This window comes from Vicugna pacos, chromosome 10 (genome assembly GCF_048564905.1).
Source record: "Vicugna pacos chromosome 10, VicPac4, whole genome shotgun sequence".
Taxonomy (NCBI): domain Eukaryota; kingdom Metazoa; phylum Chordata; class Mammalia; order Artiodactyla; family Camelidae; genus Vicugna; species Vicugna pacos.
Genome location: NC_132996.1, coordinates 10,984,056 through 11,002,471, shown reverse-complemented (window position 1 = coordinate 11,002,471; position 18,416 = coordinate 10,984,056). Strand labels below are relative to the sequence as shown.

General features: G+C 44.3%; 1 protein-coding gene across 9 annotated transcripts in view; it reads left to right on the top strand.

Annotated features, from left to right (window-relative positions):
• The window catches only part of AMOTL1 (angiomotin like 1), a 155,480-nt gene that overhangs the window by 72,433 nt on the left and 64,631 nt on the right, over positions 1 to 18,416 (top strand). For 6 of the 9 annotated variants that reach the window (XM_072968954.1, XM_015241304.3, XM_072968953.1 and 3 more), the window contains one exon: positions 13,652 to 13,801. Coding sequence is in view for 5 of the 9 variants with exons in the window: in XM_015241304.3 (XP_015096790.2) it covers positions 13,652 to 13,801 (150 nt within the window). In the remaining 4 variants the exon portion in view is untranslated. Of the gene's footprint in view, positions 1 to 10,055; positions 10,283 to 13,651; positions 13,802 to 16,004; positions 16,207 to 18,416 lie in introns of those variants that run through there. The other 3 variants (XM_072968949.1, XM_072968952.1, XM_072968951.1) reach the window with 3 other exon arrangements.

Here is an 18,416-nt window from a genome sequence, read left to right as displayed (position 1 = left end):
GGTTTTGCCATTTACTGGTTGCGTTACTTTGGCACGTTATTCTCAGTGCCTTAGTTTCCTCGTCTGAGAAATGAGGATCATCCTCTTGGAGCTGTTGTGAGGATGAAATGAGTTAACGTGAGTTATTCAGAACACTGTCCTTCACATAGAAAATTCTGAGTTGCGTTTGGTTACTTCCACTTCCCTCTTTCCAAGGCACATAGTTGATCTGCCTCCAGAAAATCGTGTTTCGCAGCGTTTAAAAGCCTTACCCATTTGTGTGAGGTCCAAAGAAACTGTAAATCGGGTGTTCGTACAGTGAATTCCATGAATTTAGTGTGTGTGCATTTCTCTCGAGCTGGCTCTGTAGGTCTTGACAGATTCTTTTGAAGAGGCTTCCGTGATCCCAGACAAGCAGGCGAACGAGAGGAAAGAGGTTAAGGGTGGCCGCTCCGCATGGTTCTAGATCCAGTGTGTCTGCTCCGCAATGCACGTGGACACTGTGTCCTGGCTCCCCCGCTCCATGCTACCATCCACCTGCGTGTCTCACTGCATTTGTGCACCGCTGGGCAGTCCTCTGCTTTATGCATCTGTCTCCCTCACAAATCTGTCAGATTTGGTCCTCATTCCGGGTACTGTCTTGCCCCATAGAGGCCCAGTGTCATAGGTCTTTGTGGAATGAATAAATGAGTAGATGGAGTTAGTGAGTGATTCTGCATTCTGCTGCTAATCAAATTCACAGACCCCCGACCCTCTGTAACTTGTAGGAATTGTGAGGAGTCCAGATCCTATCACAAATATCTAGGTGGTTTTAAATATCATTTAAATACCATGGAGTGCTTTATGATGGAGTCAAAACTGAGTTTGCATCTCAGCATTAAGGCTCTGCACTGTGTGACCCAGAGCATGGCATTCCTGGTTTTGCGTAGGTAATAAAGGAGACTGTAGGACCTAATTCTCAGAGATGTGAGAATTACCTGAGATAATATTTGTATCATGTCATGTTCAGTAATGTTACTTTTTGTGCCTTCTTCCCTATAATTAGATGGTTACTTCTCTCATATGATTTGATGGCCTGGTTGGCTATGTGATGTCTGAGTTACAGATTTAGAAGTATTTGTCATGTGATATGGTAGGCAGTTTCCCCTGCTTTCCCTCATCATGTTGAATTAGATGTTCTTTTTTTTTTGAGGGGTAGGTAATTAGGTCTTTCTCTCTCTTTCTTTCTCTCTTTCTTTCTTCTTTCTAGTGGAGGTATGGGGGATTGAACCCAGGACCTTGTGCATGCTAAGCACACACTCTACCACTGAGCCATACCCTCTGCCCCCACTGTATCTTTATAACAATATTTTAGATGTAACTTAAATAGCTATATTTCCTTACCAGTCATTCAGGTTAGTAATTATGAAATATAGGGCATTAACACTATAGACTTCAAATCCGAATTTATTAAAAGTTAACATATTTAGGGTGATGGGTACAGCTCAGTGGTAGAGTGCATGCTTAGCATGCATGAGGTCCTGGATTCAATCCTCAATACCTCCAAAAAAAAAAAAAGTAACAAATTTACACAAAGGATTCTGCACTTTAAAGAAGTCACTGCAGGTTGGCTGGCTGGTTGGTTTTAGAAAAAGTTGTCTCCTTTAGCTTTTCATCATTATTTGGATTAATCAGATCTGACATGTTTTGGCTGAAAATGTGATCTGTTTATAAAATTTCAGTTTGTCATACCTTTTCAGTGCATGAGTTGTATGAGATCTTACATGGCAGAGAGGAATTGCAAGCTTCCCAAACCCGGCTCTGCATTCAAATCAACCGTGAAGTGTGGCCAAAAAAAATTCATTTCTGGTCCACACTTGTGGCGATCCTCATGTTACAGGTCTGATGTGGGGGCTTGGAGGTGACATTTCTAACACGTTCCATGGGTGACTCTGACACGCTGCAGGCTTTGGGATTCATTGTTAAAGTAGAGAGACACCATCATGAAAGTACTATGTGGTCACATGGAAGAGTGGGAAGGGTGGCTTCATCTGTTGCCTTGGTGTTGGTGATTGGCAGGCAGTGTGCTCTTATTTTTTCTTTTTAAACTCAATAAAATAATTTTTATTGAAATATAGCTGGTAGAGTGTGCTCTTATTCCTTGAAGCTTTTGTAAGAAATAACTCAAGCAAAATAGTTCTGGATCCTTCTGTGCCTCGTATATGCAGGCACATAGGGGAGGAAGGAAACGTTCCCAGAGCCTTTCCCCATTATCCACAAGCAAGAGCATTTCATTAAAACTCCTCTAATATTAATGCAAGGAATTTGGTGGGAAAAGAGGGTTTAGAATTAAGTGTGCATTATTGAGGGGTCTAGGGAAGGGAGATGAGTAGAAGGGCTTTGCTTTCGGAGAGGCTGAGGGGCTCTGCTACTGCCTAGCTTTGTTGCTCCGGGCATGACGTGCCCGCCGTGAGCCTTTATCTCTGTCTATAAAATGGGAATAGGGTGATGATAATTAAATACAATAATTTTTGTATCATCCCTGTACTTAATAGGCCCTCAGTATATGGTAGCTCCTGCTATTATTGATTATAGTCTTATTACTAAAGAGATGTTTAATTTCTTGGGAGATATTGGTTGATTTAGATTGTGTAGTTTGGCTTAAATCACTTCATGAGCCGATACTGACTTATGAGGTGGGTGAGTGTGCTAAGAAGAAATTGCAGAGACTAACTACTATATATAAAATAGATAAACAACAGGTTTCTTCTGTAGAGCACAGGGAACTATATTCAGTACCTTGCAGTAACCTATAATGAAAAAGAATATGAAAAGGAATATATGTGCATATATGTATGACTGAACTATTATGCTGTACACCAGAAATTGACACAACATTGTAAACTGACTAGACTTCAGTTAAAAAAAAAAAGGAAGGAGAAGAAGAAGAAATGTACTTGCTTCCCGAGAGTCCCAGCCCCTGTAAGATGCTGCTGCCTGGCCGACCTCGTGGTGTCACTCAGCTGCAACAACACGGGCTCAGAGGCCAGAGGCGTCTGAACGGCTCCTCTCTCTCTGCAGTGTGGGTGAGCAAGGGAGCTTTGAGGAGCACAGCTGCATCCATGTTGGCGTTCTAGGTCTTGGGGTTTATTGTAAGGTTTTTCATCCTGTTTGTTTTCCTTTGTTCAAAAAACATTAAGTGCTTACTGTCTGCATTCCATGATGGAGACACGTTTAAGCAGTGGCACTCACATGCTGGTAATATTTTTTCTCCCCCAGTGGGAATGCAATGTGACCAGGGCACCCGAAAGAATACCTCTGTGGTCCTGAGATAGGTATGAACAAATAGACTATGTTTAAAGGTTATTTACATTTCAGTTATTTAATGAATATGGGGCTTATTTATTAAATTTATCAGAGTACGTAAGTTCTAGAGATCTATTACACAGCATAGTGCCTAAAGCTAACAGTGCTGTATTGTATACTTAAAATTTGCTAAGGAGATAGATCTTAAGATTAAAAAAAATTTTTTTAATTGAAGTATAGTTGATTTACAATTTTGCATTAGTTTCTGGTGTACAGCATAGTGATTCAATTATATATTCAGTGTATATATATATATTCGTTTTCATTATAGGTTATTACAAGATATTGAATATAGTTCCCTGTGCTATATATAGTAGGACTTGCTGTTTATCTATTTTATATATGGTGGTGTGTATCTGTTAATCCCAAACTCCTAATTTATCCCTCCCTCATCCCCTTTCCCCTTTGGTAACCATTAGTTTGTTTTCTATGTCTATGAGCCTGTTTCTGTTTTGTAAATAAGTTCATTAGTATCATTTTTTTAAAGATTTCACATATAAGTGATACCATATGATATTTATCTTTGTCTGATGATAATCTCTAGGTCCATCTATGTTGCTGCAAATGGCGTTATTTTATTCTTTTCACGGCTCAGTACTATTGTTAAGATCTTAATACATGCACACAATTGCAGGCACACACAATTAAGGGGGTGGGAGGAAGCTTTGCGAGGTGATGGATATGTCTGTGGCCTTGATGGTGGTGATGGTTTCATGGTATATACTTATCCTCAAACTCATTCAGTTGTATACACTAAATTTGTGCAGCTTTTTACGTATCGCAAGAAAGTGGTGTAGAAGAAAAGCTTTCCTGGGGAAAGGAATCTCCGGAGTCCGGGTACATCTAGTTGTAGATAAGTTAGACACCAGATACATCGCTGTGAAGGATGAATTATGATGTTATGTGCCATTGGAGTCAAGATATTTGCATAGCCTTTCGATTTGATGTTAAAATCCAAATTTAAAAGGTGACTTCTTCTTTGTGATAAGGTCCTTCCGTTCTGGCTACTGTCATGGTGTACTGCCTGTGACTCTGGACTGAGATGATTCCTTTTGTTTATTTTTCTGATACGTACGTGGACACCTGCAGAGGTCTGATGACTTGCTCCTGTTCCCAGACCTGTAAGGACATACAAACCCAGGGCTGCCTTTAGGGCACAGACCCCGGGCTCTGGGCCTGTGGGGGTCGGGGTTGAGTGGGACCAAAGAGCACCTGCCTCTAAATATGAGTTTATGAGTTTGTGTTCAAGCTACAGACTTCCCGTGATGTTGTTACCTCTAGTGTGTACAAAGCTCCTGCAGGATTTGGATCACAGCATACTTGTAATTAACCTGTTTTAGCACTAGATGGCTTTCTTTTTTTGCCCCCCCAGTAGCTTTTACCAAGCCTCTATCTCCTGAGTAGTTTGAAAGAAACAAACTCACTTTTGAGTTAAGTGTTGTAGAATTAAGAATATGTTTATAACTAGTTATTTAAAAATGTATCTTAATTCCATTAACATAGATTTATTGAGTGCCCATTATGTGCTGGAAACTGCTCAGGACTGAGTCATTGATTCAAAAAATATGTGCTGAGCATCTCCTTTGATCTTATTCCTACTAGACACCGGAGATGCGGAAGTAAATAAGACACGGTCCCTGCTGTTAATCAGCTTATGAGTTAATGATGGGGAGGAAGCAAAAACCAAATTCACAGGCAGTTTAATATGTTGTGGCATAAATGTGCCTGCATGCGATGGGAGCACAGGTGAGCGGCATAAAAAACTGGGGGCGGAGGGGTAGATGATTTCCTGGAGGAAGCGGTACGAGCGTAGAGCTTCCAGACGTTCGGATAGTCAGTGTATATATTTTAGCATTTAGTGGATGCCAAAGTAAGAATTTCCTTTACTGATATGGGGAGGAAGGCCTTCCAAACAGAGGAAACTTTGAGGGGACTGCAAGAATTTCTCTAGAGTTTGTGCAAAAGATATTTGGGACAATAGATACCAGTTATTGTAACTCAAAGCAGAGTGTGCCAAGTCACATAGTACTTAAGATATGAACAATGTTGTGTTCTTAGAATAGGGGTCAGAACAATTAATTTTTTTCTATAAAGTAAGTCTCTATCTATTAGAAGTTCTCAGTGGCAAGCAGGACCAAGTAACTTTGGCTAACTTAAGCAAAAGAGGAATTTATTGGACGTATGTCGGGCAGCTCACATATTAATGGGAAGGCACAGAAAATGGGCAGGAATCTAGGTGAAGATCTACCGGGAACCCAGCTACAGGTAGGCTTCTTGTCTAGTGAGGATGGGGGCCACCATGGACACCAGTGCTGCTCCTGGACTCCTGGGGATACTGTTACCACAGATAATTTATCAACATCCTTTGTTTTTGTGTCATTTCCTCAAGATTCAGAACGTTCGGTTGGAACATGAGTTGTCTGAGTCAAGGTCCTCCTAACTGCTAGAACAGGGAGGGGAGGGGACCTTTTGGCTTCTGTAACAGCGGGTAGACCCAGCCCCCCAAGCTTACACAGTGACTTCCGGGTTCTCCAACACTCTCAGTATTTAATTAGAGGTGACTGACTGTCAGGAAAATGGTAGGTAGTAGTTAAAGTTGAACCACCTAAGTTCTTTTCCTTTTCTGCAGTGTTAGGAAAATAATGTGCTAGCTAGCACATTTATCTACTTATTTTTATTGAAGTGTAGTTGATTTACAATATTGTGTTAGTTTCTGATGTACAGCAAAGTGATTCAGTAATGTTCTTTTTCATATTCTTTTCCAGTATGGTTTATTGTAGGCTATTGACTATAGTTCCCTGTGTTATCTAGTAGGACCTTGTTGTTGATCTATTTTGTATATAGTATCTGCTAATCCCAAAGTCTTAATTTTTTTTCCCTCCCCCGCTTTCCCCTTTGGTAACCATAAGTTTGTTTTCTATGTTTGTGAGTCTGTTTCTGTTTTGTAAATAAGTTCTTTTGTATCATTTTAGATTCCACGTATAAATGATGTCATGTGGTATTTGTCTTTCTCTGTCTGACTTACTTCATTTAGTATGATAATCTCTAGGTCCATCCATGTTACGCAAATGGCACGATTTCATTCTTTTTTATGGCTGAGTAGTATTCCATTGTATATATGTATATGTATCCAGTCATCTATCGATGGACATTTAGGTTACTTCCATGTCTTGGCTATTGTAAATGGTGCTTCTGTGAACATTGGGGTTCATGAATCTTTTCAATTAAAGTTTTCTCTAGATATATGCTCAGGAGTGGGACGACTGGATCATGTGATAACTCTCTTAAATACTGGATTCTGGGTCTGTAGATACAGCTTCATCCTCCTCCTTCCCCATATGCACGCTCCAATGAATTCTCCATCCCTTAAATAGATCAGATGCGTTCGTGACTCAGTCCTTGTGCTTCTCCTTTGCCTTGTTAGACTGTCTTCCTCACTAGCACCCTCTCCTCACTCTAGAGCAGATTAACGTCCTCCTCCTTTTCCCCGGTACTGCTCACGAGTCTCTTTTGCCTTTTCATTTCAGCTCTGAATCACCTCCATCAATCAACAAGTAGTAATAAATGACTCCTGAGCTCCCAGAGCTTTGTGTCCCTTTAATAGCGCACTTACGCTGTCGGTGAAATTTGGGTGGTTGTGTTCCCGTTGTCTCCAGAACCAAATCCTCATATCCTGCGGCCAAGGACGATCTTCCTCATTACTCTGTTATTTACAGCTCCCAGTATAGTGCCCTGTTGAACCCAGTTGTTACTTTAAAGTTTAAGCATATGTGCACGCTGATAATCTCTCAGAGATGTTTCTAAACAAGCATTACAGAATTAAACTTCACACAACTTTAGATAAAGTTACTCATCACAAATTTCACTTTGAGAGAGTCCGCATGAAATAGGGACTGGTGTATAGATTTTACTTGCTCTCTAAATAGGTGAATTGATCCGAGGATTTGAATTCAGGTTCGGTGCCCAGGAGGACCATATCATGTAGAGGCTGGGAATTTTAAAAACCTTACCTGCTCCCACCCCCTCCCCTCCCCCATCTTGGGTTTCAAATGATGGCTCCTTGGGGGACAGTGAGTTGAGAAGGCGTATTCAGCGGTGCACCTACAGTTTGCTGTTAGAGATTCCTGTTTCCTTTTTAAATGTGTGTGCTGCGTGCAGGTGTTCACAGAGGAGGGTCCCGAGACCTGTCTGCTTCCTTCAGGCCTCGGGGTCCTGAGTGAGGGAGCTGGGGGAACAGACCAGCCCTTACTTTTCAGGTAGTGGTGGTGAGATCTCCGGGCTTCTTCTAAGCGCTGTTTCTAGGGCATCTGTCTCCCTGAGCAGAGTATTCTGTTCCCCGGAGACACCTCCAGTTCTGCCAGAATCAGCAGGCTTGGGTTACTTACATTTAACTCGGAGCCCTCTGGCACTCTCAGCAAATTCCTTAGCTCTCTGAAAGGAAAGATAAAGCCACAGAATTATTTGTTGCTGTGGTTAAAATCTCTGTTATCAAGTTATACGAGGTTATTCCGATCTCTACAGTGGACTTGTCTTTAAAGGCATCGGGAGGCTTTGGCTCCTATGGAACTGGCAGGAAGTTTTGCACTTTGGCGCAGTGACAGCTGGGAGTTTCGCAGTTGAGCGGGGGCTTTGAGCCTGCAGACCCTGGAGCACCGCTGTCAGCTGCAGCAGGGACAGCGAGTGCTCCCTCATCTTAGGGAACTGAGGGGTCCAGGGAATCCCCGGGAACTCTCCGAGACTCGCTTTTCGGGGACCTTTTCTTTTAACTTGGTGGTGAGACCATCCCAGTAGAAATGCTGAGTTCTCCATCAGTCAGCAGGTAGCATCCAGCAGAGAGCACATAGGTACAGAAAGTAGCAAGTACATGGATGGTGCCTGTCTTCAGGCTCCGCGGGGAAGTAGCAACCGCCTGTATTAAGTGACGACTGCATACTACTAGGCAGTCAATGTTAAGTGCTAAGTGTGTACTTCAGATCATCATTGCTGTGGCCCTTGAGAGAAGGAAGGCCAGTGCCGGGTGGGGGAGGGTGTTCTAGGGGAGGTGAACCTGAGGAGGTAAATCTGCTGGGGTGAATTTTAAAGGACCCGGGGAGGGGAGTGTGAAGCTAGCGGACGGCATTCCCAGCGGGGGCTTGGAGAATGAGGGCGGCATGTTCACGGGATGCTGGGATGCTGGGATGCTGAGGGGACCAGTCAGACTGTTGACAGGTAAAGGAGGGGTCTGATTGTACACAGCCCTAAAGCCAAACAGAATTTGAACTTGAAGCTATAGCCAAAATGGTGATGTGCAAGGGACTGGCGTCACTGGAAGTGGAGTTCAACACCCGGTGGCTCCCAGTTGTGTGAGTGTTGGGTGATAGCAGCCTGACAGTTTGAATGTCCTCTGGTGTTTACACCTGAAGGAGACATCTGAGCCTGCGATGGTGGTCTGTTTACGGATTCAGGATCTGATCTCAGGGAATGAACTCGTTGTGAAGCGATGAGCAGGTGACCTGCCGTGCCTCGTGCCTCCCCCAGGAAGCCCACTTCATTTTACCTCGATTCATTTCTCCTTCAGCCATGAGGCCGTCATTACTGCTCCTATGGAGTGAGGAGAAAAGTCTCGTTCAGGATCACTTTCCCTAAAGGCGTCTGGACAGTGACAAAGAAAGTAAGAGCATAAAACCATCATGAGAAGGGAGTTTTCGGTGCTTTGGGAGCCAGGCAGAAGCAGTCACACTCGTAAAGAGAGAAGCAAAGGATTCTTCTTGTGGACAAATGACATGCAGTTTTTGTAAAGAAAAAGGGACTATTCTTGGCGAAATGGGCCATCGTCAATATAAGACAGATGCATCGAACCCAGTCTAGAGTTTTAGAATTTCACCCTCTGCTGAGTTCAGCACAAACAGATGTCTACCTTTCCTTCAGGCGGGAGTCCTAAGGGGCTGCACGCCCCCTGCCCAGAGGGAGACCCTGGGCTGGTTTTCTGTTGCTTCTCCCACTCTCCCCACACCGACTAAAGCTGTGTCAGCCACTGGCCTCTGATGAAGGTCTGGTTTGAAAGTAGGTGACTGCAAGTTACTAAGTCAAGAGCGCCTTCCGCGGAAATTATCTTTGCGAAGCCGCGAGAGGCAACTCCATGTACAGATTACACAGTGTTGAGCCGGCAGAATCCTTGGTCGGCCGTGGACTCCCCTAAAAACCGGCATTGTCACTTAGGTCCTGGGCCCGAGCCAGGCCTTGCCGCGCTGACCACCAGGGGTGTCGATGTGGGTCACAAATGGCACGTGCCAGCACATGACAGCTTCAGGTCACACCGTCTAGTCATGTGACCAAAATTTTCAAGTAATAACAGAGAATAAACTGCCAATAACCTTGAGGCCTAAGAACATACGTGTATAACACACAAGCGCATATAAAACTGGCAAAATCTGAGCAAGATTTGTGGATCGTACCAATGTCGATTTCCTGGTTTTGTCATAGTTACGAAGATGCTACCATTGGGGGCGGAGGTGGTACAGGGTGAAGAGTACACGGAGCCTCTCTGTACTTCTTTCTAAACTTACTGTAAGTCTATAATTATTTCAAACTAAAACAGTAATTAAAAAAGAAACCTTGCCCCAAAAAACAATGTATGTGACTACATATGCATGTGGTTTCTCACAGCTTGTGCCTCCGGGGATGGAGAAGTGCTAATGAGGAACAGCATTTCTGCTCATGTCAGACGCTGATGCCCAGTTTTTTAATTTCAGATACCCTAGACCCTGTTGGTGAGATTAGGTACCCTGCATTTTGCATAAGAAAATAGACTCGGTGCTACCAGAGTTCCTGATGAAGACCCTGAACTCAGATAAGAAAAGGAGAGATTAGGTGCAGGTGGGACTGGGGATGGAGCCACGCGTCCGTCTTTGCTGCAGAGCCCAGGAATCTCATGTGGATGCTGAGATGCCTGTTACTGCCATTTTACCTTGGCTTCCAGGTGAGGGAGCTGGAAGTGAAAGGTTCCCTTAGGGTGGGGCAGGGCTGGGGTGGCGCACGCGGTTGTCTCTTGCCTTAGTGGAGTGATGATGCCTGGGCCTGTCTGTCTGCAAGGTCTGTTTTTTTTTTTTTTTAACACAAGCATTTATTTCTTGCTGATATTAAGTCCTCTCGGAGGGAGCAGATGCATGGGTATATGTGGGTCCTCTGATCATTCAGGGATATAGCCTGATGGATACTCTGTCATCTTCAATACAGGGCTCCCATGCTTGCTTTAAGCATCAACACTCGGCCATCCAAGAGGGGAGGAGAGTACGAATTCATCTGTGAGATGGTTTTATGAGCCAGTCCTAAAAGTAGCACGTATCTTTTCTGATAACCTTCAGAACTCAGTTACACAATCAAACCTTTCTACGCATGAGGCTGGGAAAAGTAGATTCTGTGTGTCCCCAGGAAGACTAGAGAAAGGGGTTTGGAGAACACATAACAAATCTCTGTCACAGTCCCAATGTCTAAGAACAAATACAGTGTCATCTTTCTCCCTCGGATAGAAGCACCTCCTCCCCTCTGCAAAGGTCTCTTCCATCTCTAAATTGCAACGTCTGTTCTGATCGTCTGCACAGCCAGCCTTGGCCCCTCACCTTGGAGGAGAGGGGGCAGCAGTGGGAACAGATTTCGTAGTCAGTGTGCAGGCCATCAGGTCTTAAGTGACTGTTGATGTGGAGCTGGGCATCCTGTCCTTCAGTCTGCACAGGAGTGTGTGTGAAGCGTGTTAGCTCTTTCTTAACACTGAGGCCTATAGAAGAAAGGGTGAAAGGCGGGCGCATCTTTGGTGCCCTCTGTGCTCAGCCCCTGCCCGCCTTCAAGCCCTGTCCTCTGTATAGCGACCTGTGGCTGGAGCCCTTGAGCGGACTCTCACTTGGCAGGCTGTTGGTGCCCTGGTGCCCTGGTGACTCGGAGTGGCTTAGTGCCGGGCTCTTAGCTGGGCTCCGTGTTGAAAGCATGTATCTATACACACACACATGCCCTGCACATTCCTTTATAAACCCATGCATATGTAGTCACATACATTGTTTTTTGGGGCAAGGCTTCTTTTTTAATTACTGTTTTAGTTTGAAATAATTATAGACTTACAGTAAGTTTAGAAAGAAGTACAGAGAGGCTCCGTGTACTCTTCACCCTGTACCACCTCCGCCCCCAATGGTAGCATCTTCGTAACTATGACAAAACCAGGAAATCGACATTGGTACGATCCACAAATCTTACCCAGATTTTGCCAGTTTTATATGCGCTTGTGTGTTATACACGTATGTTCTTAGGCCTCAAGGTTATTGGCAGTTTGTTCTCTGTTATCACTTGAAAATTTTGGTCACATGACTAGACGGTGTGACCTGAAGCTGTCATGTGCTGGCACGTGCCATTTGTGACCCACATCTACAGTAAGAGAACACCACACTTTCTCCACTGAAGTGTGTGGGTTCTCAGCTCCTGCCTGACTCTGATTTGGTGGGGGAGCGGCTGAGGGTGCAGGAGGTGTGTTTGTGGGTTTTTTGTTTGTTTCTTTCCTTTCTTGTGTGTACTATTCTCCCATTAGCTTGGGGTTTCTCAGTGTTGACTGCACGTTGGAATCATACAAGTTGCTTTATAAAATAAAGATGCCTGGGCCCTGTCCCAGGGATTCTGACTGACCAGGTCTGGGTGAGGCAGGGGTACTGGCGTTGTCAAAGCTCCCAGGTGATGCTACCGGGTGACCAAGGTTGCACTGTGCGTCTCTCCAACTTTCCACTGACATTTTCCACCTGCCCAAAGCAGACGCCGGGCCAGGATCTGCCTTTGGATCCAGGTCGTCAATGACTCCTCATTTTAGCCTGAGACTTTTAGGTTTATAAATGTAGACAATGAGGCCCAGAAAAAGCTGCATTTCTTTCCTGGGTAGTCCTTGCAGGTTGGCCAAAAAGAGAACACAGACAGATACTGGCACAGGCGCTGGAACTGTGATTTAGTATGCCATTCATACTTGTTTATATTCATCCTTAAGATCTAAGTCACAACTACATGATTTATTTTAATGTTCTAAGGTAAATATCCTAGTTGTTAAAAATTTTTTGCTTTTTCTCTCTAGCCCAGACATGCCTATGAGACATGTGAGCACACATACAAATAATATTTCAGGGGTTGAGGTAAAGAAACTGAGAAAGAAGATGAATAAATCCCCATCACAGTCTCACAGAGCAATTTGTTGCTTCCTACTAGCTTTGGCCTTATGGGGGCTGGGCAGATAACAATCCTGGCAAGAAATTTCAAATGATTTGTTTGAAGTGATGGCTGAAAAACATCATTTGTCTTCTAATGGGATTGTCATTTTTGCTTTGTTTTCTTTATTTTTGTGTTTTGTTTTGTTTTGATGGACGCACTGGGAATTGAACCCAGTACCTCGCTCGTGCTAATCATGGTGTCTCCCACTGAGCTATACCGACCTTCCCCAAATGGGATTATCTTTGGGGCCGGGATTTTAATAATAATACTAAAAAAAATAGCACGACTCTTTCCTCAGAGTCAATGAAGTTACTTTTGCCAAAAAGAGGCTTCCCGTGGAGCCCAGGCTGACCTCAGTGCAGAGAGGACAGGCAGCCTGGAGCCGTCACGCGGGGTGTTCCTGTGACGCTGTATGGGCCGCAGCAGGGCACGGTTGTGCTATCCTGTGTTCAGTGGCTGTAGGGTTGTCACGTTGAATTGGAGCAGGAGGCACACTCCGGTGTGTGTGTGACGCAGGTACCCTGGAGCTGAAAGGCTGGTGCTTGGCAGAGAGAACCCATGACCCTGGCTCGCACTGCCACTCGAGGGTCAGAGACCATAGAGTGGGGCTGCGTGCCCTGGGCCCGGCTGGGACGGGCTCCCGCTAACACGTGGTCTGGCCAAATGACCAGCCTTCTCTGTATCTTCCCTATATTCCAAGAGACAGCTGCTCTTCCCATTTTAGTTTTCCTTTTCTGGCCTCCCTGTCCCCCCCACCCCCCTCACACTTTCCGTGCCCCTACCTTGACCTTCCAGAGCCTGGTGACTCGTCCGCGTCCACAGGCGACTTGATTTCTGTCTCTGCCGCCGCCCTTGGCAGTGGGTTGTGTGAATGCGTCCCTGCTTTTGCTCAGTGTGTCTTGAAAATTGTTATTGTGACCTCCCGGGTCATTCTGGTGGGTGGCTAGACTTGTGATGATGCTGAATAGTAACTTTGGAATTTTATGAATCAAAAAGACAGAGCTGCCCCTGCCAGTGGAAATTTGTGTGGGAGAATGCCTGGTGTGAGTCAGGCAGGGAGGAGGGCGAGGACGATGTTACTGATACTAATAAGCACTTTGCTTTTTGCCCCCAGGTCCCCCTCCTGCCTGTTACAGCCCCAGTAGCCCCGTCCAGATTCTGGAAGACCCCAGCTACTTTTTCGCAGACTTTCAGCCCTATTCCGGGAGGCATGAAGCATCTCCTTTGACGGTGGAGGCAAACAGTAACATCAGGGAAAAAGCTGGTAAGTTCTTTTACTGGCACTTGCGTTGGAAAAGCAGAACAATCTTACGTTTCTCGTTTTTAGCTCTTTTGCTTAATTTTTTCTCTGTCCTCATTTTAAAAAATCGCATGTTGGATTATTGGTTGTCTCTTCATTGGTAGGTGCCTTATTTTTTTGTGCCGAAGTGTTGATAGAATATTTTATTCTAATATGTGACTCAGTGGAGAGAGTTCCTAAGTATCTAGGAACTTCAGAATTATACCATTTATTTCCTAATTTTTCTCTAGTTCCTAAATGTTCTGCTGTACCTTCCCAGAATCTTGCATTTCTTTTTTTTCTTCTCTGCTTTCACTTTTACCTCCTTTTGCAAATCATTCAGAAATTCAGAGAAATTCAAAACTACAGTAGGGAAGGAACTGCCTCCTTTGTAAAAACTTCCTGCCTGTTTTTGAGGCCTTTTGAGTTTGGTGAAACCGTGAAGGAATAAACCACTTTAAGGAAAGATCTCAAGGTTCTTGCCCAATGTGCTTACGAAAAGGGAACTGAATAGTGGTATGCTTGGTGAGACCCCATTCCTTTTTTATTACTCATCCCCTCAAATCATTTGCCTTTGGAAATATATTTTTATTTGAATTTGTATTTGTTTATTTTAAAGTGTGGATTTTTGTTTGCATGTGCTTTGTTTCCTTAAGCCCCGAGGGTAAGGACTGTCCTCTTCACTCTCTTAACCCCCCGCTCCTCTCAGAATGCCTAAATGTAGCAGGTTGGCACTTGGTATTTGCAGACTGAGTGATGGCCCGGCTCAACCCACACTGATAACTTACTCCTTGCGTTCTTCCCTGCTTATTATAGTTTTTGGCAGTTTCATCTTGTGTGGCTTTTCAGTGATCTGTTTTTGTTGTTTAAAAATTTGTATTGTTGAACTTTGGGTTTATATCTCAGTTACCATAAACATTCTCTGAAGGTGAGGGCTAAGTTTGAATTTCCTCCATGTGGCGTCCTGTGAGGCAGATCTGAAGCCCGACTGTTATATAGAGGAGAGAGTTTCAGAGAAGCCAAGTAATTTGCCTGAGGTCACAGAGGTGTGATTTGGCAGTAGATCAGAGTTGAGCTTCAGGAACCAGTCTATAAAGTTCTTTACTCAACAGTTCTGTCCTGAATGCCTTCTGTGTAACGGGTGGTGTTCTAGGCACTGGGATTTAACAGGTAAAACTCTGTTCTCTGGTGCTTGAATTCTAGAAGAGGAAGACAGATGATAAATACAGTGTTGACTGAAAGGAGAAGAGGCCAGAGGTAAAAGCTATTAGGCTGTTCAGGACCTTTAAGCAACTGGCTCGGAGAGCTGGAACCTAGGGAGTGGGTGAAGGCATGGGTGTTGGGGCTGCAGTCTTTGCTGCTACAGAGACACTAAAAATGTCATCTACCAGCACCTTTTCTCATGTTTTAATACCAAAAAAGAGTAAGAGGGAGGTAATCCTGGAGAGCAGCCCTTGCCGAAAAGGACAGTAACCCCGGTGACAGATGTCTGTGTGTCTACACGTACACATATGTGAGTGTATGTGTATCCATGTATCTAGCGAGCCTATCACACCACCTTTATTTTTCTCTCGTTTTACTGAAAAAGTAGCTTGGCACTTGATTAAATGTAGGGAGCGAAGGAGACAAAAGGGTCAAAATTGAATGTGAAATTTCTACCTGGATGACTCTTAGGATGAGGATGCCATTTTGGGGAAGAAATAAAGGCAGCCTTGGGGAAGAAGGATGGTTTGGGGGAAAATGATGTGTTCTGTGTATGAATGAAAACACAAAACTGTCATTGCACGGGAATTGTAGAGTTGAAGGCTCTTAGAGATGGGCTAGCTCAATTCTCTCAATTTACAGGTGAGGGTATTGAGCTCAAAGAGAACAGGTGATTCGCTCAAGGGCTTGCCAGTAGTAAGTGGCAGAATTTTTATTATCCTAATGCTATAAATATTCTCAATATAATACTTCCTCGTACTATTGTGAAACGGGGTCAGTTTTACGGCTCATAGCACTCAAATCTTCTTTTACTGGTTAAATGTTTGACCCTCCGTACATGCAGGCACTGGGTCGTGTGCTAGGGAGACCCCGGTGAGGAGGCATGATCTTTGCCTTTAAGGAATTTAGAGTCTTGCCTACATAAATAATTGCCTTCTACTGTGATCATCGCTCTAGCGGAGACAGAACAGCGGAGCGTGGACACTGGAGAAGGAGGGCTCAAGCCTGCTGGCCTGCAGCAGGAAGGGTTTCACTGAGAAGGTTGCCTTGGAGCCATCATTCAGAGCAGGTCTAGGAATTTCCCAAGAAGATGTGGTGAGAGGCATCTTTCTAGGCAGAGGCACGGATGGGAGCAAAGTCCTGGAATCAAGAGAGAGCCGGCATGTCTGGAAACTGTATGTCCTTAGGTATTGCTGGAACTTGAACTTGAACTCCGAGGGGTTGCAGTGAGAGGGGCAGGGATGTCATGAGATATTGCTGGATAGATAAGCAGTCCCTGCTATGCCCTAGGGTGGACTGTCAGTCTCATCCTGTGATAAATTGTTGAGGAATTTTGTGCAGGGGAGTGATATGATTAAGTTTTTCGTTTTGAACAATCTTTCAGGGTAGTGTGGAAGACAGGCTGGGGTCTGAGGGGTGGGTTTGGAGTGGGAAGGAGGCTAGTGTCAGAGAAATCGAGGAGGCTGTTGGAATGGTTTGGGTATGAGGCTTCAAGGGCTTGTAATGTGATTTCGTTGTGGAATGAGTTGGATCCTGGATCTGCCTTTTCGTGCCTCTGTGACCTCGCTGATTTGCCTTCTCCAAACCTCTGCTTTATCTGTAAGGTGAGGGAATTAATGCCTGCCTCATGCGATGATATGTGGAATAAACTAAACAAATGAGAGAATTTAATACAGTACCTGGGATATTACACGCACTTTAAAGATGGTTCTTGTGGTTGTGTTGTGGTTATTAATAACGAGCTCGGAGACTGGCATGGGAAGAAAGAGGAGAGTAGGAGTGATGTTTCATTCTCGGGGTGGAATTGACAGGCAGACAGTGTCTGGATGTTGGGGATAACGGAGAGGAAGGAATTTGGAAAAACTCCCAGGCTTGGCAAAGAGTAGACAAGGTAAGGATACAGGGGCTGGGTGGGTGGGTGAGTCTCTTGGGGGGAGGAAGACATGCTGAGTCTGGAGGACCCACGGACCATCGGCTGGTGGTTATAGACGTGTGGGCCACGAGTCAGTACTTGCAGATGGACAGTGGATGTGATGAGGTTCTGTCGAGTGAGGGTGGAAGAGAACTCAGGGCCGAGCTGTGGGAAACACTAGCATTTAAGAGGCAGGTGGAGAAATGGGAGCCAGAAATGGAGTGTACAGAGAAGAAGCAGGATCCAGAACCAGGAGAGGGGGCAGCCTGGATGCCAAGCGAGGAGAGCATTTCAAGAAATAGGTGATTAGTCCCACTTCTGGGCACATATCCTGAGGAACCTCTAATTTGAAAAGATACGCGCACCCCAGTGTTCATAGCAGCACTATTTACAGTAGCCAAGACATGGAAACAACCCAAATGCCCATGGACAGATGACTGGATAAAGAAGTTGTGTATATATATATAAAATGGAATTCTACTCAGTCATAAAAAAGAATGCAACAATGCCATTTGCAGCAACATGGATGGACCTAGAGATTATCATACTGAGTGAAATGTCAGACAAAGACAAATATCATATGATACCACTTATATGTGGAATCTAAAAAAAAAATATACAAATGAACTTATTTACAAAACAGAGACTCAGACATAGAAAAGAAACTTACAGTTACCAAAGGGGAAAGGAGGAAGGAGGGATAAATTAGGAGTTTGGGATGAGCAGATACAAACTATTATATATAAACTGGATAAACAAGGGCCTACTGGATAGCACAAGGTACTACATTCAATGTCTTGTAATAACCTATAATGAAAAAGAATATATATATACATACACATATAACTGAATCATGATGCTGTACACCAGAAACTACCATGACATTGTAAATCAACTATACTTCAGTTAAAAAAAAAAAAAGAGTAGGTGATCAACATGCGAAATGCTTCAGAAAAGTTAAGCTGGCAAGTTCTCCCTGAGCTTGATTACTAATCAGAGTGGTGGGGAGGGCAGTGGATGGAGCGTTTGGAAAGGGGAGATGGCAAGTGTAGATTGCTTTCTGAGAATAAACAGGAATAGGGGGAAGCAGGGGGAGCGTATAGCTCAAGTGGTAGAATGGGTGCTTAGCATGCACAAGGTCCTGGGTTCAATCCCCAGTACCTCCAATTAAAAAAAATAATCAAATAAATAAACCTAATTGCCTCCCCCACCCCAGCTCCAAAAAAACACTAAAAAGAAAAAAAAAAGAATAAGTAAGAAGAGGAGGAGGGAAGGAGAGAGACGGGGTGGCAGTTAGAGGTTTACGTAGGGCCGTGAAAAGGTGGTTTCTTTTTGTTTGGTTTTGGTTTTTGCTTGTAATTTTTTTAAGATGGGAAAGACTTGGCCTGTTTATATGCTGAAGAGAAGGGGCCAGCTGGGAGCTTGAAGAGAAAGGAAGCCCAAAGGCCTGAGCAAGGTCAAGGAGGCAGCAGGAGGCGAGGGAAG